Here is a 21,799-nt window from a genome sequence, read left to right as displayed (position 1 = left end):
ACAACCTCATAAGGAGAATCAAATAAAAACCCAAATTATTCATTAAGACTGTAAATTAAGAAATAATTGCATTACCCAAGCCGCCACCATCATCACCACCAGTACCGTCACCACCTATACAACTTGCGAATGAGAATCAAACAATAAATGTGTTAAAGACTTGAATTCTCGAATACTAATACTCAATACTAATTAATTGCATCATCCAAAGTGGGTGTTGTCGGCTTGCAGATATTTCATTGAGCCACAACAACGACGGCAGTTTCCTCATCGCCCTGGAGCCGGTCAGCGTCTCCGTGAGGGTCGAGGTGACGCCCGATCTCCTAAACATCATCGTCATGATCGGCGAACCGGACATGAAAGGTAATGGAATGGAGCTGCGCTCGGTGAAAACGAGGCTTAATGCATGTTCGTAAAACGGCGTCCTAGATTACCCTGTGTTGTCCGGACAGGCTAACTAGGAACGACACTTTTCGCTTGTATGGTAATTTTTGTTTGAAGGAAGTCTCTTCTTAATTAAAATCCAAACTTGGCGGAAAGTGTTGTCCATGATTAGGCCGCGCGGACTGCAAAGAGTATTTTGTGGACATTTTACGCACATTCATTAAGCCCCGTTTTCAGAGAACGAGGCTCAACTTTAATAATTACTGCTCAGCTCCTTTCTATTCTCTATCCGTTATCTATCTTCTTTCCTTTTCTCTCAAATATTTTGCCGTTTAATATTTGTATAAGCATCACCATGATTGGCCAACAAGGCATACACAATTACGAATGATTTAATATTAATACGATAGCGTTTGAGCATTCTTTAAGCGAATGTAGGGTAAAGCCGGATATTAGCTCAGCCGTTAGATTTGATGAGTCGCATATTAACTGACCTGGGATTTTACGATCTTGTTCAAAGTTCTTCCTTTTATATTGACTCTAAGGCGTATTCTGACACGGTTATTGTCAGCTAAACGTTTTAGAGCATAGGGCTTTTTTGAAATCCAGACTTATGCTCATCTAGTTTTTTAGCCCCCCTCCCCCTGTCTGTTTTGATTTTTTCTCGTATACAGTTGTGTTATGAATGTATTGAACGGGTTTTATAATTATTTACTGTAAAGTCACCCGCGGCATGTTTCATGAACGTAACTTAGAATCATTTTTAGCGAGACTGTTTTCGGAGAAGACCCGAGCTATTGTCATAGCCAGCTCGTCCGCCGTCCGCCGTAGGCGTCTTGCTAAAACCTTAACATTGGCTCTAAAATCAAAGTGTTTCCACCTACAACTTTGAAACTTCATATGTACATGCACCTTGATGAGTTCTACACGCCACACCCATTTTTTGGGTCACTAGGTCAAAGGTCAAAGTCACTGTGACCTCTAATATCAGACTTTAACATAGGCTCTTAAATCAAAGTGCTTCCACCTACAACTTTGAAACTTCATATGTAGATGCACCTTCATGAGTTCTACACGCAACACCCATTTTTGGGTCACTAGGTCAAAGGTCAAGGTCACTGTGACCTTTAATATAAAACGTTAGCATAAACCTTAACATTCGCTTTAAAATCAAAGTGCTTCCACCTACAACTTTGAAACTTCATATGTAGATGCACCTTGGTGAGTTCTACACGCCACACCCATTTAGGGTCACTAGGTCAAAGGTCAAGGTCACTGCGACCTCTTAAAAAATAATATAAAAATTCTGACAAGCTTTCGCAGCCGAGCGTGGCACCCGTTATGCGGTGCTCTTGTTATGAATATTTTGTAATGCGATTCTTGTTTCGTCCCCCTACTTATAGGACGCCTCCGAGGTCTGCTGGGTAACTACAACGGCAAGGCGGACGACGACTTTATAGCTCGGAACGAGACTGTCCTGCTCGCTAGCTCCACCATGCGAACAATACACTACGGCTTCGGAATGACCTGTAAGTGCCCGCAAATAATCAATTTCACCAAGAAACGAAAGTCGCCATTCTGACTCTACTTTGATTTTTTTTTTTTGTATATTTAGGTAATTTGACAATCATGCTTAATTTGATGTTCATTAAAGCTTTTTGAGTTTTTGGAGCGAGTCAACCCCGAGTTTGAGGAATAATGATTTTTATTATGTACACATTCTTAATATTGAGCATTGGAACTGTTCGTTAGCTTACCGACATTTTAAACTCTGAGCTGAGTGGATACTCAACTCTCATCCTCTGAGGTGAGTAAAATTGGAGAATGGTTTTGATACCGGGCCCTTGATTTGTGGCAAGGAAGTAGACAAGGTTATACTTGAAACGTTTATCCGTATGTATGTCTGTCCGTATATGAAATGGTTAGTACATATTGCTTAGTTTTATAACATTCCGCTGCGGTTTCCGAGAGACAATCGTCTGTACTGTGACACGCTCATGTTGTGGCTGTGTCATGTCTCAAACCCTGTAGTACCTTATGATAGGTCTATTGCGCTGGGGCCGACGACTTCAGGGTGCTCTCTATATCCTGATTACATTATCAGCATAGTGTTGGTTGTTGGCGATGTCGATTTTTTTTACTAGTTCCCTCGATCGGTTTTGAACGAAATTTCATTGTATTTCTCAGTTCCATGGCGTGCTGCGTAAAGCGGCGGTATGTCTTTTTAGGAACATGAGAAGTTTTTCCTTCCCGAACGTTGTTTGTCTTCGCTTTTCCCCTTCAATACCTGAGCAAATAAGGATGAAATTGCATGAGCTTTTAAAAAAAATTCAATCGGACACATAAAGGCCATATTTTTAAATGTGTTGTTTTCCCAGAAATGAAATCCAACCACAATTATGAAGATTTCAAAATCATGTTTAGTAACTCGATAAAAACAAAACTCATTAAAACTGTGTTTAAGTATGCAATTATTATTTTGGGAATGTTTAAAATGATTTATGTCCAGTCTTGACATTTTAACAACTTTTAACGTATTCCGTATCAAATTTAAATTATATCTGCTCAAATGATTTAAAGAAAAATGTTTATGTTAATATGTTATTCATAAGATTTAACACGATTTTTGCAAAATTTGACACGTTTTATAATATTTTATTATTCAAGTCACACAATTTGATTGAAATGAATAGAACAATGACATTGAATGAAATTCCACGAACAGGACAGACAGACAGACAGACAGACAGACAGAATGTTTAATTGACGTAAACTTTACAGTTTTTTGTCATTTACAAATAGTTAAGTCATATATCAACATATACTTATGTCAACGTTAACATAATTGCATTTAAATAAATCTTGGTCGCGTAAGGTTTATCACATACATAATAATACATTTTGAGTGATTTTAACCAATAACAGAATATGCAACTGTTATAAAGAGTTTTGTTCGACTTATAATTGAATGGTCAATTTTTTAATATATATACATGCAATAAATTCAACAAACACGTCTTTGCAAATTAAAAAATATGCAACTACAATATTAAGGTTTTGCGCGACACATAAACACATGTATAAATGCTGGAAGTAATGAATTTAATTATTAAATTGTACATAGAATTTAGAGGATGGAACCATAAACATAGTACACGATTAAAAAGAGTTATACAGCGTTTTGTCAGACAAACAAGTACACTAAAGAATGAATTGAATTTAAATATTAGGTAGCACAAAAATTGCGTTGATTTTTATGCGAATATACTATTCGATTAGTTTCACAAAAATTACGGAGGATGAAAACCCTAAACAAATACAGTTATAAGAACGTTAGACAAGAGGAGTTGGTAAGAAAAAACAACAACAACACAACACTAACAGATGAAGAGGAATAGATAGATTAATATTAAGACAACTATGTCCAGGATGAGTTATGTTGGATCATGTGATAGGGCTCTACAAATATACTTGCTCAGGTTTCTCATTTGCTTTTTGTTTGACGGACCCATTAATTCAACAAATTTAAACATACTTGGTTTTCTATAGTAGTATGCTTTGATACAGTCTTTTCGCAGTGAATTGAAGGCTGGGCATATCATAATAAAATGGTACTCGTCTTCAATATCTCTGACATGACATTTTGTACATAAGCGCGGAGATCTGTCCATATTGTTATGTCTACCTGTTTCAATGGCTAATTTATGGGACGAAAGTCGTAATTTTGAGAGGCAAATTCGCAATTTCCTTGGCAAATAATCAAGATAAGGCTCTAATTCCAACGTGCATTTAAATAATTTGTAGGTCATTAATAAGCTGCTATTATTAATTGAGTTGTACCAAGATTGTTTAAAAACATCTACAACAGTGGACTTAAAAACGATATGGAAGGTATCGAGATTGACAGAAGAGGGATTGAGCCAAACGTATGACAACCCATATGAGTCCAGAAGTTTCTTCACATTTAAGGCCTAATAACTTTTACAAATTTAAATCGTTCTGGAGAGAGGAAAAATACTCATAAAAATCATCAACGGACAATGAATCACTAATGCTGTTTTTATTTTTTCTAAAAAGCTTCCAAAAATCTCTAGGCTTCGAGTGTCTAAGACTTACGATTTCTGTTAATCTTTTGTTTTTATATTTTTGACGCTTCAATTTTGACAGTACGTTTGTAAATTGTTTTATTATTTATCATAATCAGTCTATCGCTATCTGATCTGCTTTAATTGTATTCTGCTAGAGCTTTGAAATAGGCGGATTTTGCTAGGCGTGTCGTTGTCAAACCAGTCTACTCGTTTAAAGGACGTATTTTTAGAAGAAGATTGCCCACTTTTAACAGTCTTAGCAAATAAAGCCTCACCAGATTCGCTGAGTACTTTTGAGAATCTCGCCACGCAATAATCAATACTGTTTACGTTATTACAATCGATCTCATTGTTAATACTGTTTAACATATGTAAATTTGAGATTAATTTTTGTCGAAATTCGTCACGATTCTGATCCAACCAGATAATGCGTGTTGTACTAGATTCATTAACACTTCTCGATAATGCAGTATTACACATTATATTAAATAGCAGTGGACCATGATCTGACCATACTGAGTAAGAGTCAACATTAAAACGTGTTATAAGATCAAAGTTTTCTTCACGTAGTAACAAGTAGTCAGTCAATAACACTAGAACCACGTGAATTCATGAACGTTAAAGCTCCTAAACTATCATTGTTCAATCTACCGTTAGCTATCCTCAATGAAAGCGATATGCACACGTCAAGAAGCTTCTTACCAAAGCAATTAGTTTGCGAATCCATTGAATTCCGTGGAAGTTGAGAGTCACTTGCGTAAGACTGATCATTTAAGGGATTAACTGTGCGGTCACAAACAATAAAATCTCGTTTATTTCCTACTCGAGCGTTCCAATCGCCCGCTAAAAAAACTTTGCCATTTGTTTGAAATTGATTAATATCATCTTGTAAGATTTCAAATAAATTGACATTGCAAATATTATACATAGGGGATTGCTCAGGCCAGATGTACACACTAGCCAGGAAAATATCTTCCGTTAAATTAAAAAATACCTTATCTAATTTAAGCCATACAATGGCATCATGATAACTTTTAACAATAGAAATTCCCTTCACAAAGGATTGCTCAACATAAATTGCTATTCCGCCACTACATCGTTTAGATTTTTTGTTCTGAAATTTCCTGTTAAAAAGGTCACATTTATAGCCAACAATGTCATAACAAGAAGAGTCATTTGCCCATGTTTCAAACAATAAAATAATATCAAATTTACGAATATAGTTAACAAAGTCATCATCACTAAGTTTAATATGTGTAAGTCAGTGAACGTTCCAAGAGAGAAATTTTAATTCAACCTCCGGAAGTCCCTACTTGCTGCTACCGCTGCTGTTGTTGGTTGTAGCGCTGTCAGGCCGCACCGGAACACCGTCTATGTACAATGTGTCGTAGTTGAGCCAAGCCCTCTTGCCATCAGCGCGTGCTTTTCGGAAGGCAGGCACCAAGCTTCTGCGTCGGTCGGCAACGTCCTTTGGGAACTGCTCACTCACATAGTAATTGGTTCCCCTAAGGTTCCGGCTAGATTTTCGCACGGTTTCTCTGTCCTTAAATAGTGAGAATTTGGCGACAATTGAACGTGGATGTGATTGGTTCCCGCTTTGCCTTGCGCCAAGACGATGTACTCGCTCAAAGCTTATACTCTTTACGGTTTCCTGAGAAATTTTCAAGTTTTCAGTCATTAAAGAACGAAGTATTCGTTCAGTATCGTCGGGATTTTCAGCCGGACTTTCAGGATGACATAGATAATGCTAAGTTGTTTCAATGTCACATGTCTGCTACGTTTTTTTTCATCGTTTGAGGAAATGCCAAACAACGTACAACAGTAAATGGTCATGTACCACTTAAAGGGGCCTTTACGCGAGTTTGTAATTGACAAAATTTAAAAAAGTTGTTTCAGATTGGCAAATTTTCGTTTTAGTTATGATATGTGTGAGGAAAAAGTAATACTGAAGATTTACCATGCTCTTAAATATCCATTATATGCATATTTTGACGATTTGAACACCTGAAAATTATAAAGCGTTGCAACGCGAAACGATTGAATAATTTGGAAAGTTCTGTTGTTGTGGTTATATTTTGGGAAACTACGAGGATTGCTTATTTAAGTAAAATATACATCCGCTGATAGCATGAGCACGGATGGTCGAGTGGTCTAAGCGGGGGACTTTTTACTCCAGGACTCCAGGGGTCAGTTGTTCAAGCCTAGTTGAGAGTTACTTTTTCTCCCTTTTTTTAATTGTATTCTTGTGTTTTTACTGGAGATTTTTAGGTCCAATATTTAAATTTATCAATTAAAAGCATCTAATGACAAACTTCAATATATGCCAAAATCTGTGAAAAGGCCCCTTAAACAATCTTAGCCCTGTCGGGCGGTCAAACGAGCGCTTAAATGATATCTGAAACAACTAGTTGAATACATTTTAATATAAGAATACAAACACATTGCTATAAATAATGGCATATTTGATGCAAACGGATAAAATTATATTTTGGTACCAAAAGTATCAAGGGGAGGCTTTTTTGTTTTCTCATTGTTCGCAGTCCGAACAGACTGATCAGGGTTGACACTTTCCACAAAGCCTGGATTTTAAATAAAAAAAAAATTATAATCGGAAAATTCCATAAAAGCGGAAATTGTCGTCCGATATTATCCTAAACGGACTTTTCAGGCTGACCTGGGACGACACTTTACGCACATGCATTAAGCCCAGTTTTCCCAGAACGAGGCTCATTTTATCATTTTGCTTCTTCTTTCCTAGGGAAAGTCCCGGAGAACGAGTCCATCCTCTCCTCAGTGTCCAGCAGCAGCGGCAAGTCCGGCAACCCGCCCGGCCCCGAGTTCAGTCCCTTGTTCATCGACGAGAATCCTATGGAGGCACTCAACGGTTCCACTGAGATGTGCAAGGGGAACCAACAGTGCATTTTCGACTTTCTGGTGACCCGGAAGGAGTCCGTCGCATTGGCGACCATGAATTTCACCGAGAAGTTCTCTGAAATGAAGGAAGAGCTTGCTATAATCGGTATGAATGAATCTTTTAATTTTCGTATTTGTTATGATTCGTATGATTCCAACAGAAATTCGGCTTAACACAAGGTAGAATGGCATTGGTGGGTGTATACCTTTCATTCCACATGCTTATAAGCGTTTTATAACTTTATTTCTGTTTCCGAGGGATTAAAAATCAACCAAAAAACTAACACACGATCACGGTTCTATCTGCCTATAGTACGGTTTCTTCTAACTTAAGATTTTCGATCAAATGCTGCCATATTATTGAACATACATGTATTTAAAAGTTTAATTTTTTTTAGCAATGTATATAAGCCGAATGTATACGCGAATAATAATAAATTTTGTCCGACAGTTATCCGATGTCCATTCCTCGAAACTCCTACAAATGGCAACAAAACTCAGGACGGTAACTCGGTTAATTCGACGGCCAATTTCACGTGCAACGTCGAATTTGAAATGCAGGGGTCCCCAACGCGGCGCTGCGACGAGACCGGAAAATGGACAGGAAGTGTCGTCGAATGTGTCAAGAAAGGTAATATCACCAGTCTAACAAGAATGTATTAGCTTTTGTATGAGTGATCCAATCGCATACACACTTAAAAACTACCATACCAATGTAAAACACAAATGACCTGAGCAAACGGCGGTAAAAGAGCCGCGCACGGGAGCGACGAGTGTAATGCACGTGCATACAGTATCGTACCAGGTAAGCATGTGCAAATTGTACTTGCCATCACGAGCTCACTGCCCGCCTAGAGTAGATTTCCGTTTAGAAGAGACTTCATTTAAACTACAAATTCAATATAAGCGGAATGTTTCGTCTCTTGATTTTCCCGCGCGGACTGCGCAGGCTCATGGGGGGGGGGTCTTTTAACGCTCATGCATTACGACCCGTTTTCCCAGAGCGCATCTCAATTTTTGTTGCAACACTCTTTTCCAGCGATATTTGCACGTTAGTACTTCTTTCTTCCTCGATTAATTAAATTGTTTCCGACTCCCAAGAAACGTAGGAAACAGTCAGACAAAACTAACACAAATATCGAATGCATTGTTCAGCAAAACAATGTATTCTGAGTGATACACTGACAAGACACTATAGGAAAGTTACATGCATGCGTGACTTACAAATAGAACAACTGTACGATGCGATTCCAACATAATACGACCAAGCTTCTGACAAGAGTTTCGGAGGTTTCGCGGAGAGATTCATACGAGCTTCTTTCTTCGAAAATAGGATATAATACATGCGCGAAAAGTGTCGTCCAATATACGCCTGTGGAGTCATCACTGGCTTATGTTGGACGACGCTTTCCACCTAGACTGGATTTTTATTTGAAACGACTTCCTGGATACAAAAAAAATCATAAAAGCGGAAAATATCTGCCATGATTAGCCAGTGCGTGCTGCTCATTCCAATCTGGGACGACAGTATGCACGTTTATTAAGCCCAGTTTTCCCAGAACGAAGCTCATATTAACTGTCAATTGTAGTATCCCCGAGCGATGTTTCCATTAGCAACGCCGTTCTGATCGGGGCAGCTGCTGGGTCTGCTGGTCTCCTCGTCGTCGTCATCATCAGTGCCATTGTCGTCTACCTGCGAAGACGCCGGACAAAGAAACCGTACGTGATATTGTTTGATTAGTTTTTAGTATAGTTAGTACTTTACTGTTCAATTTGTGTGGCTGTTAATAGGTCAACGAAGAAAGAATTGGGGTTTTGTAGCGAGGAAATTAAACTGTGTTGTGTAATTTGTCTACAACGCATACTGCGCCGGATATAAATAACTAGGAGAAATACAGTGTTAACGTGCCTGTGCGTGTTTCAGAGATCCGCCCGACCTGGATATCGAGCTCACAGACCTGAGTTACCAGGCACTACCCCCGATGTCACATCTGCCCCCCGCCTTGAACTCCGTCACGGAACACGCAGTGTACACCAACTAGTAAGTTCATGCGACTAATATTCATGCGGCGCTATTATCACAAAGAATCTGAGCCGTGATATCAGAAAACTGGGCTTAATGCATGTGCGTTAAGTGTTGTCGCAGATTAGCCTTTGCAGCCCGCACACACTTAAAAAAGACGACACGTTTAGCTTTTACGGAATTTAATTTTTCAGGATTTTTTTTTTAAACGAAATCCAGTCTCGGCAGATAGTGTCGTCCCTGATTAGCATGTGCGGACTTCACATTCTAATTTTGGACGACACTACGCACACGCGTTAAGCCCGGTTTTCACAGAACGTTGCTCATCTTCATTGAGATATTGGCCCTACCGCTACATTAAAAAGTTCCGTCGACGGTAGGATTTGTTCATAATTTTATTAGCTCGGTTGTTTTCGGAGAGAACCCGAGGTATTGTCATAGCCAGCTCGTCGTCCGCCGTCCGCGTCGTGCTAAAACCTTGACATTTGTCTCTAAAATCAAAGTGCTTCCACATACAACTTTGAATCTTCATATGTAGGTGCACCTTGATGATTTCTAGACGCCACACCCATTTTTTGGGCCACTAGGTCAAAGGTGAAGGTCACTGTGACCTCTAAAAAATATTCTGACAATCTTTCTTTTATTCAAAACTGCACCCGCAGCCGAGCGTTGGCACCCGTTATGCGGTGCTCTTGTTATGATAGGTTATAGTTCGAAATCTTTACACTTCAGTGCAATGTTTTACAAAAAATGATACCGATTGATACTTTAGTCGAAAATAAAGAATTCTTAGCAGTCAAGGCAATGTTGACAGAATATTTATTTTTCCACCGCTCGTTAATATAAGGGCTGGTAACAACACATTGCAATGCACGAGTGGTATGGATTTCCTGTCCAACACACATTAAACGTTCCTATTCACAATGGCCAGCTTTTTAGTATGACTATTTTATGCAACTTGACCATCTGAAGCTTTGACACTGTTTTAATTGCTATATGTAAACGACGTACACTTTACTATTTTAGTCTACCAGAGATATTCAATTTTTTTCATATTTTATATTTTTTATGACTTAGATGCCACAGTCACTATTTATCCTGAAGATTTTATCACGTTCTTATTATAATATGTACGGCATTCAACATCAATTATATTATTTAAGTCTACAAGAGATGTTCAGAGACGGCCGTTACCGCTTGCCTCGACCCCGGTTCGTGAATCCAGAGATATTCGACGAGTTCTTTTGAAGCGTGGATCCACTGTAGAATCGTAGAAGACATTGAAGAATTGCGCTAGGACCACATCCTAAGGCAAACGCAATGAATGTTAGGAGATTGTTGACCAAAGAGCATCTAATAGACAAGAACTTCACGTTTGTGAAACTTGTTGTGCAGACAATATTGCTGAAGAATTCTTATTGTTTGATGCGCCAAAATGATAAACCCCTTGTCTTTAAACATGTTTGCGCGGAGAACATTAGTAAATGATGTTTGTTTTGGCGACTCCAGATCATATGAGGTTAATGCATGTCCGAAAAAATGTTCCGCTTAGAACAGAATCACGAGATTAGTGGATTTTAAATATGCATGCTGAAAGACGAACACGCGTGATGCTTGCACTTTGGTGTGCGGAGAACAGTAGAAAGTGATACATGTCCTTGAAACGAGATGTGTGTGGAACTAGGGCAAGGGCCTTATAATCTAAGAACATAAGCAAGTTATAGGTAGCATGGAAACATGTTTTTGGAGAACATACGCAGTGGCGACCGTCGAATGTTAGCAAGCGATAGCGTCGTGCAATGAACATAATCAAGCGATAGAACATGAACAAGTGACGTTGGTTCTTAAAACATGCAGACCGTAGAACAGTAATTGAAAGAAGTGTAAGTAGTATTTAAAACATGTTTTGACGATGAATTTGGTGCACAAAAGCAAGAGTGTCTACACCTATCTCTGACATTAACATAAGTGCTAGACAAATATGTTGTCTCACATAGAACATAAATAGGTGGATTTCTAATGGATCGTTCATAAGATACGTATGCATAAACGGTTGAGAGTTATACACACTTTTCAAACAGTGCGTAAAACATAATCAAAGCCTATCAGTTCTTGTGGAATGGTGCTCGGCGAAAATGCATGGTTATTGGTTGAGTAATAAACGTTATTGAAACATGTTTTACATGATGTGTAAGGGATAGTTGGTGATTGAATCATGTCGCGTAGTGAACGTAGGCGATAAGCCTTGTTATGGGGACATGTTCTACAGACATGAACATTGAAGACATGAACATGAGCAGTGGACAATATCAAAATAGAATATACGCAAATGGCAAAATGTCATTCTAAGATGTCGTCTGCAAAATTTCGGCAAATGAGGCATTTGTGCATCTATTATTATGTAAAACTATATCTCTTATTACAGAGCAATTCGAATTTTTACTATACACTGTATAAAACATGTTATTACTTTAAAGACGTTATTAAAGACCATTCTTTTATGTTAATGCACAAGAAAGGCACTTATAGAATTGTCAAAAAAGGTTTTTATTACACCGGCTTAGTCATAGTTGTACAAGTCTTTCCTCCGCTGTTCTACAAAGATATGCCCTAGTGACCGTGCAGAGGTTAGTCGTATCTGATCCAACATACGGACAATGTAGCGCCGTGTTTTGTGGATAAAAGTAAACATTCCGTTGTCATACTTGATGTTAGATAAAGTGAATGCTATGCGTGTACTTTTTTTTATAGAGTGTCAAAACGCCTGAGATTGGTAATTATTTATTGTAATTTTTAGGTTATGTCTTGTTTTATTAATGCTGACGACAAATCACTACTATGTAAAATGGCATTTCTTTCATTGAGCCACGATGTTAACATTTTGAGTCCGCTAATGTATAGCCTCTTATATTTGAGGTATTATACTTTTCATTCACGCTTCTCTTATCTGAATAATTTGTAATAAATTTCATATGGTTATGACCACGTTCTTCCTATATTGCAGTTATTTTTTAATGTCATGATAAAGAATATGTGACATTTGTGACATATATTTGCTTGCCATTTAAAGACTAGAAACAATTGTGTTGAAAAACTACTACTATTATTAAAAGTAGCAGTAGTATTTGTACGAAAGCTATGCTAGTCAGTTTAACTCTTTGCCTTGTAAAAGTTTCAGCATTAGTTACCATAAATCAAAATGACACGCATTTCATTATCATTGTGTTTACGTTATAATGTTGCATTGCTAAGTGGTTGATGTAAATATCCGATATCATCTGAACGCATCATTTTTCGAATAAAGCATTCGAAGAGAGTTACTGATTTTAACGGTAACATCTGTATCGAATGGTCGCAAATAAATACGCCATATTGTGTCATTAGTGTCATCATATTTGTATTTGTTTTAGTGTAAATATTTGGTTTTAACCCTTACAGTGCTGGAACCGAATTTCGAAGGCCTTTGCAAACAGTTTGGATCCAGTTGAGACGCCACAGAACGTGGCGTCTCATCTGGATCCAAACTGTTTGCTATTCTGATAGTATTCTTTGAAAAAAATCGAAGAAAATGCTAAATTTAGAAATTCAGCAGACGACATTTTAGCAGATGACAAATTACCCAGCATGCAAAGGGTTAAAAGTTGCAAATGAGATGTAAGCGCATCATATCGTTTAGAAAAAATGATTATTTTGATTGTAGTTGTTATCCAACTGCATGTACACTACAAGCGGTGTCCTTTTTCAACACCTGTTTGTATAACTGTTTTAATCTTTAAATGTATATAGATTAGTAATGTTTTAATGAAAAGGACGCATATTTGAAATGAACACAATTTAACATTATCCGAATATGAACGATTTCTAAGAAATTCGTTGCGGAACTTAATTATGTATTATTGTGTGTGTCTTATGTTGTTTGTGTTTTGTTTTGTTGATTTTAAATTTGTGAGATGAATCAATGTCATTTCTTACGTTTTAATGTATGTATTTTATCAACGAAAAAGTGTACATGTTTGAACGAGCATAGTCACTCGTTATTTTATCGCATTTTATCGTACTTTATGTTTAATCTGTCCTTTGTAACGCCATACCGTTGTTATTATTTATTTAATATGTACTTTTATGAACAGACACAATTGAGAGATAAAAAAGTTAAAAGATACGAACTGGTTTGTTGTTCATCGCTTTAGAATTATGTTTGTTTGTAACTGTTATGTTTATATTTTCTTAATTTTATGTTTAAAGTATTAAAACAAACCGGCAAGGGAAATTTTAAAACAACACAATTAGCTGATATCTTTTCTTATGGACGTAATGAAAAAAATGAAATGCATTGCTAGCCATGAATGATAGTCCGATAACAACCCTTTACAATCTTTATATCTCTGAACAACCACACTCCTCGAAATAGTCAGATAACAACCCTTTACAATCTTTATATCTCTGAACAACCACACTCCTAGTCCGATAACAACCCTTTACCATCTTTATATCTCTGAACAACCACACTCCTCGAAATAGTTATCTCCGTGGCGGTAAACAATGATAGTCCGATAACAACCCTTTACAATCTTTATATCTCTGAACAACCACACTCCTCGAAATAGTTATCTCCGTGGCGGTAAACAATGATAGTCCGATAACAACCCTTTACAATCTTTATATCTCTGAACAACCACACTCCTCGAAATAGGTATCTCCATGGCGGTAAACAATGATAGTCCGTTAACAACCCTTTACAATCTTTATATCTCTGAACAACCACACTCCTCGAAATAGGTATCTCCATGGCGGTAAACAATAAGAAATTCTTTCAGACCTGGAAAGATTATCCGGTTTTAATATTTTGAATATTTTAGTAAAAATCAGAGTTTATAGTTATAAGCCCAGACGGGCGGGCGGGCGAGCAGGCAGGCAGATAGAAAGACAGGTTATTCAAGTCTCATTTATGTACATTCAATTGTATATATTATGATTAAAGCACGAGTCGGTTAATAAAATGTAATAAAAAAAACGTTAGTTTTAATATGTACTATAAATGTATAAAACCATTCAATTTGATTTACAAGATATTATGGAGAGATTGACCGTGACATAAACAGCATTAAACATTTTAAAAGGTATAGATGGATAACAGAGTAAAAGTATCATAAATATAAACAGTTTTTACGATTAATTAAGATGTCATTTCAGGCTTTGGCAGTGTATTTAACATTATTATTATATATTTATTATAGTGTCATCAATGTACACAGTAGATAATCACATATATAACACAGTTTAAAATACAGTAACATTTATCAAAGGACTCATTAGACATGAACTGTTAAAATTGTTCTGTCATATTTAACGATAAGAGACGAGGTAATCTAAATAAAAAATATTTTTGCTAATTCTGTCATACAAGTTCAAGTGCGTTAACGCATATTCTTCATTTTCTATATATGATTGTGAGGCAGTGAAAGAAAGTCCGTTCATGTCCGGGTACTCCCTCGTATCTGCCTGTTTCTATTCTAAGGGGTGCAACCCCGCATCTAAATTTAGCTAGTGCACTTCTTCTTACCCTTGACATACTATAACATTTCAGTTAGGGTTCAGTCTCAAAACTAGTTTTAAATGTCTCAAAAGTTCTTAATTCATTCCGTCCGCCTCTTGCGATGTTAATGCATGTTTTCCAGTTGTTGTTTTTTAAATATATTTTTCAAATAAAATAGTCACTACTTGATCGGTTATCCGTTTGTATCTACATGTTGATATTACATTGTTAGTATATATCAGCGATGTTGTTTGATGACAATATAATTGTCTATGTCTATGTAAATAATTTTGACACGTTTGCGGTTACGATACGACCAAACGAACACACGTTTGTTAAGTCGCGTGCTGTGAATCAGTTGACGAGTTATTGATCGGAAACGATTGTACTCTAAATGTGTATCAGTTACCTTGACCTCGGACCTAGTGACCCCAATATATATAGGGGTGATCTACTGTCTAAGGCCAATACACATGTGAAGTATCACGCCAATCGAGCTATTGGTTGATAAGTTATTGATGGAAACGATTTTCACACTTAGTGTCATAGTGACCCCAATTTCAAAAGGGGTCAGCTACTGTTCAAGGCCATTGCACATGTGAAGGATCAAGCCATTCGGTCAATTCGTTGACGATTGATTAATTCGGAATTGATTTTCACACTTAGTGTGATAGTGACCTTGACCTTTGATCTAGTAGCATCTAATGTCCAAGGCCAATACACTTGTGAAGTATCAAGCCAATTGGTCTATTCGTTGACGAGTTATTGATCGGAAACTATTTTCACACTTAGTGTAAAAGTAACCTTGACCCTTGACCCCAATTTCAAATAATAGTGTCAAATTATTTATTCTTATAATTTATGATAATAGAAAATGCAATCTTATCGCTTATTACGCACACCACCACGACCACCACCATCATCATCATCATCACCGCCACCACCACCATCCTCCTCCTCATCATCATCATTATCATAATCATCATCATCATCACCACCACCACCATCATCATCATCATCATCACCATCATCATCAATATAATCACCATCCTAAAAGCATCATGGTCCGGAGAGCATCATTTTAAAATCGTTCCATAGGTCGTCGTCGTCATGTTGATCACAATCTTCTGCATCCCCATATTCAACAATACAACACCATGAGCAATAACACAAACGTTACAATTAAAATGGTGTTCGGTACATGACTCGGCTCGTTTGCAATCATTTACAGGCGCGCTGTCTAGTTTGTAGTACTACCTTTTGACATTTCACACAGTTCGAAATCTGTAAAAATTTAGAACAATACTCAAGGACAATTTACAAGTGCGCAAGTCGTTAATTGTTAGCCATTAAAATGTGACTACGATGAATTTGAATTAAATGTGTATTTATGTTTAAAAGAGAGTTAAATGACATGACACTATCAGACGTGCGGTTACGTTTACAGTTGTAACATTATACGTGTAAACAAGTAAAGTGTTTATTTATTAAAGTCATCCCTCTCGATTCAGAGCCAGTCAGTTTTGACTTTAGAGACGTCTTTTACTAATAAATATCGTTATTCCTCAGTCACGTCTTTTATGTCGGACACTTGACAGGAAGGCAATGCTACCTCTCGATCTCACTACCTGTTTCTTTGAAAACTTAACATAATGTACAATTAATTGGTTCTACGAGGTTAAATAAGACGTCCCAATTAAATGTGTCAATATACTATGATGCAACAAGTGATAGTACAAAACATGTGATGTTTTTATAGGTCAACTTTTTGTGCATCCTGTTACATTTTAAGAACGCCTCTTCTCTTCCATTTTATTCTCATAACCTTTTTCTGTAGTCCAGGTGACCTCCATCGGTTCAGCCATATGCGTCTATTGCGCTCCTGGTGTTATGCGATAACAAATTAAGGACAGACAGAAAGGTTTTGAAATGTTCGATAGTTTTCTGTATTATCAAATGTTTCAAAATAATCACCCTTGTATTGTTCCGAACGTCAATCTTTGCTAAATAAACGGCAGCTGTGCGAAAGTGAGCATAACAGAACCACACATTGTTATTGTCCTATTTAATACTGTTTCCATATACATATTTTTGGTGGTATGCGTTTTACGCGCGTGCGTTACTTTTTCATAATATCAACGCCTCTATGTATGTTTTATCAAGTGAAGAATAAACCCACTAAACTGCATCGGGTTATTGTTCTCAGATTTGAAGCAGAATCAACAACAGCAACTTACAATAAACGATATACGCGCAAACACAATATAACGATCAAATGTGTTATACGGTGCGATTAATGGAAAAAGGATATTAAGATATATTAAGATTTAAACTGTTAGCAATGGAAAGATTTTTTTTAATGTTGAACGTTGACGTCAGTCTCCTTTTATGTCTCTAGTCACATTTTCACTGGTATTATTCAAGAAAGATAAGACCTGGTCACGAACTATTTAATCAGAACACCGAGGACTCGAACCATCACTTGCTTCGGTGCCTAACAATGTTCTGGTTGACTATTTTGTGTGTTGCTGGCGTCGCCTTTGGGTACGTAACACATCTTAACGTGAGATCACATTCTCATCAGTTCTTGTAATGATTATCTGAAGATGTGTTTTTTTGCTAAGAATGCTTTTAAATAAAAAAAGTCATGGTGATTCGATTTACTGATAAAGTGTAGACTTTGTTTTCTTTGTAAATGTAGATTACCCGGTAGATCTAGCAGTCATTTTGTTAGTGGTCCGAAATAGTATAATCTATACAGTCCTAGTTTGAATGTTAAAAAGGGATTTGTTTTAAAAAGTATATTTTATTTCATGCCGAGTAATTAAGGGTATGCATGCTTTCGTATGGACGGTATATGTCATATAGTTGTACTCTATTGAATATTGTATATTATCTACACGTATATTTGGTATTCACCGTCGATAGACATGTTTATTTTGTTATATTTGCACGATCTTCTTTAATAAATGCTGTTATGATAATTTTTGCTTATGTTTTATATCTTGTTATATATGAACTTAAGAAATGTACATATTCAAATTATGTGTTTATAGTACTAGAATGTAGAAATGTTCTATTGCTAGAGTTTATATGGTTTCAATTATGTATTTCCGATTCTTATATAATATATACTAGCTTACACGTGTTATATTTTTTATACCATTAAATCGATCTTTGTGATATATTTATTATATTGTTATGATCATAATTATTGCTATATAATCTAATATGGGCCGTGCTCTGTGAAAAGGGGGTTTAATGCATGTGCGTAAAGTGTCGTCCCAGATTAGCCTGTGCAATCCGCACAGGCTTATCAGAGACGACACTTTCCGTTTTTTATTCATTTTTTCGTGTAAAAAGTATCTTCTTAGCAAAAATATAGTTTAGGCGGAAAGTGTCGTCCATGAATAGCCTGTTCGGATTGCACAGGCCAATCTGGGACGACACTTTACGCACATGCATTAAACCCCCTTTTCACAGAGCACGGTCCATAAGTTTCATTTATATTACAATTCAGGTTAAAATACGTAATTTGTTCTTGAAATATAACTGTCTCCATGACCTATCTCTCTCTCTCGAGTTTTCTCCACGTATCAAATGTGTGTTGCTAGGCAGCTGCCCAATCATCACCAACTGACCCAGTTGGTGGACCAGGGCTTCCGTCTGTCTGACCTCAATCACGATGGCATTCTACAGGTACACAACCACTTGTTTTATCGACATGGTTTAAGTAAATATGAATTATTCGAGATATATTTAATGTTTGGTTAATAAAGAGCGGTGTTGAATTAGTATGCGTAGGATTTAATTGTATTCACTCAGCCAAACGAAATAGTTTTAGTTATTGACCAATCTATAACGATTTCGATTATAATCATTTCGATTCAATCATAATTTGAAAGAAAAAAAAACAACAACAACAAATAACATACAAACATTTATGCAATTGAAACGTTATTATAAAATAATGCTCTCTTATTCGGACATAATTTCTAATAATAACGCCAGAAACATTCACAATCAATTGTTATCTTCTCTTAAGGTTTATGAAGCTATTGAACACCGACTGCATTGCAAAATGTCCTTTTTTTTTTTTAAACATGAGTACTATATTCTGTTATGTTAGATCAAACAAAATCAAAAGCTGTGTTTGAGAAAATGGTCTGAACATATCACTTCATTTTTATATACGCAAGCGCTCTAAATAGATTATTCCTATATCAATGTTCCTTATCACATTATAACATTAAGGCCGATTAATTCATGTTATAATTTAATTAGTTTTAATTTAAATTCTGTCTCTCCAATCTCCACTCTTTCTCTCCAACAGATGTCCGAGCTGGAGGCTGGATGGCAGATTGAAGATGCGAACCGTACGTTAATCATATTACTATCATGGCGATTCTTTGATGGGCAACAAATAATCCATTAAGAATTAAACACACAACTTATTTACTTAACAATCGATTCAAGTGTATGTATTAAAGTACAATATAATAAACACATGGCGCGTGTACCCTTTATAAATCATATTAACACTTACCCTATTATTATAATTTCAAAATAAGGTAATAGGTTTTAGCGCCATAACAGCATCATTTAATAATGTATATGGCATGTTATATTTAAAAAGCAACATCGTGTTATTCCATATATTAAACCGCGTTTTTTTGAAAACTTGGCTGAATGGATATGCGTAAAGTTTTGCACAAGGTAAACCTGTGTATCTCATACAGGCAATTCAGAGGCACTTTTCGATGAATCTGGATTTGAGCAAGGACGAGACTTGCATTAACCCATTAATGCCTAGTGGACTCTCCCATCCTTGCAAATTGGATCAATTTATTTCCAAAATTAGGGTTGTCTAGTATATTTATTTCTATATTTAGAATATTTCTTTAGGAAATTCCTTTAAGCAAACAGCGCAGACCCTGATGAGACGCCGCATCATGCGGCGTCTCATCTGGGTCTACGCTGTTTGCCAAGGCTTTTTTCTAGACGCTAGGCATAAATGGGTTAAGCAAACAATACCATTAAAGTGGAAAGCGTCGTTGCTAATTAGCATGTGTATACTGCACAGGCTAATCTGGGACGACACTTTACGCACATGCATTAAGCCCAGTAATCCCAGAACAAGACTCCATTCTGCGCTATATGTTCAGATGACAACCAAGTGACCTTAGAAGAGATGATGAAGACTTTAAACCTTACCAGAGAGATTGCTGAGCCCTACTTTAAAATCTATGACAAGGACGGGGACGGAAGTATCCCACACTCCTTCCTCGTGGAGTATGTCCATCTGATCGACCACAACGGTAGTTGTTATGTTCGCGAATATGTTGAAGCTTTCGGCTTCGGTATATAAACAATTTTAAAGTGCACTTAGTGTTTAAAATATTCAAGTATTTTACTTGACTCCATTACTATATTTAATGTGTATATATTCATATATATACTGTGGTTTAAATTTTGAGAAACTTCATAACGGATTTTGCCTTAAACAAAACACACGGTTGTTTTACACCGAATAATAAACTGAACTAGCCATTCACATATTTTAAAAATAAATTTAACTTTCATTGCAGCCATGGTAGTTCCACCCAATGTCTTTGGAAATGATTAGTATATGCCTTATTATATGCGAAAGTGTTGTTTTTAACAAATGTATATATACATAGAATCGATTTAACAATGTTACGTTTGTAAAACAATATATAAGCAGACTATAGATATATTTCACATTATATACGTTGATTTTTTTAGGGGATGGTCAGATTACCCTGAAGGAGTATGAACATTACACAGTTTCCGTGAGTATTCTGTAGTTGTTACAATATTACCATTCTTCCATATGCTATGTCGTTGTCATCTTTGACACTATGTCAATTCAAGGGCAAGTTTGTGAAAATCGAAAGACGACTGGGTTACTATGAAAAGGTAACATCTATGTTAAAAGATTTATTACACAAGTCCTCATTTTCAGAACTGACGGATACAATTTTAAACATGCATATCTAATTTTTGTAACTGTTTGTCATATTTCAACATATAAAAAGTGGTCGCGTTGCTTTTGGATAAAACATAAAATAATCGTTTGTGTTTATTTAAAGCAGTTTTTGTGAATAAAAACGCATAACACATTTTAAATTTTAATATGTGTATGCCCGTTTCATTGTAGCTTACCGAGTGTTTGTTCGGAGGGCATGGCAACCATGGTCACGGAGCAAACTGCGGTCACTGAGATACCATATTGAATGAAAAAAATAAATAACTCGTCACACAACTAAACAAACGTTGGTTTTAAATGTCTTTATGTCTCGCCTAGACAAATTAAAAGAAATACACACAGTGCCAAAGTATTGTCAATTACACGTCGCTGAGCATCCTTAAAAACTCCCATGTAATAGCAGACCTTATCATGTCCCTGGTGCGCAACAACCGTTTATCATGTCAGAGCCCATCCAATGTCAAATCCCGACCTCAACACGTTTGCAGTGGTACTTATGGGGTAATGATACAGGTTCGTAACATAGACAATCTCAATAGACAAGTTATAAGCATTAACGGATTTCATCGAAGATCATAAAAAGAATAAATATTCATAATTGATTGCCTACGTGTATTATTCAAAGGCATTCGACCCGAGACGAAGAACTTAAACAAATACGTCATCATATGAAAAACTCTTCGATTGCTATAATATTTGTACGAAAATATAAAGTGTGTTGTAAACGTCAACTCATACAAGGCGGGTTGATTGTCAAGATAAAATATCGGTAAACAAGGCTTATCGTTCTCTTACTAGTTTAACTGCTTCCTTATTTAGCATATATCTGAACCTATTAGTAGTAT

The 21,799-nt window shown here is 36.5% G+C and overlaps 2 protein-coding genes across 4 annotated transcripts in view; both read left to right on the top strand.

The window, feature by feature from the left end:
- LOC127837539 (protein mesh-like) overlaps positions 1 to 11,701 on the top strand; it is a 97,494-nt gene extending 85,793 nt beyond the window's left edge. For all 3 annotated transcript variants that reach the window (XM_052364708.1, XM_052364710.1, XM_052364709.1), the window contains 7 exons: positions 232 to 363; positions 1,788 to 1,913; positions 7,231 to 7,491; positions 7,837 to 8,016; positions 8,975 to 9,104; positions 9,310 to 9,426; positions 10,572 to 11,701. In XM_052364708.1, coding sequence (XP_052220668.1) covers positions 232 to 363; positions 1,788 to 1,913; positions 7,231 to 7,491; positions 7,837 to 8,016; positions 8,975 to 9,104; positions 9,310 to 9,426; positions 10,572 to 10,656 — 1,031 coding nt within the window. In that variant the 3' untranslated portion in view covers positions 10,657 to 11,701. The remainder of the gene's footprint in view (positions 1 to 231; positions 364 to 1,787; positions 1,914 to 7,230; positions 7,492 to 7,836; positions 8,017 to 8,974; positions 9,105 to 9,309; positions 9,427 to 10,571) is intronic.
- A 5,640-nt stretch (positions 11,702 to 17,341) lies between these two features.
- Positions 17,342 to 21,239, top strand: LOC127837538 (uncharacterized). The gene is made up of 6 exons (XM_052364707.1): positions 17,342 to 17,488; positions 18,559 to 18,643; positions 19,278 to 19,320; positions 20,110 to 20,262; positions 20,711 to 20,757; positions 21,126 to 21,239. The coding sequence occupies exons 1-6, from the start codon at positions 17,445 to 17,447 to the stop codon at positions 21,186 to 21,188; spliced, it is 435 nt and encodes a 144-aa protein (XP_052220667.1). The 5' UTR covers positions 17,342 to 17,444; the 3' UTR covers positions 21,189 to 21,239.
- Positions 21,240 to 21,799: the final 560 nt, after the last annotated feature.

The sequence above is a fragment of the Dreissena polymorpha genome, chromosome 7 (genome assembly GCF_020536995.1).
Source record: "Dreissena polymorpha isolate Duluth1 chromosome 7, UMN_Dpol_1.0, whole genome shotgun sequence".
NCBI lineage: Eukaryota > Metazoa > Mollusca > Bivalvia > Myida > Dreissenidae > Dreissena > Dreissena polymorpha.
Note: the sequence above shows the minus strand (reverse complement) of the source record. Positions and strands in the feature narration are given on the sequence as shown.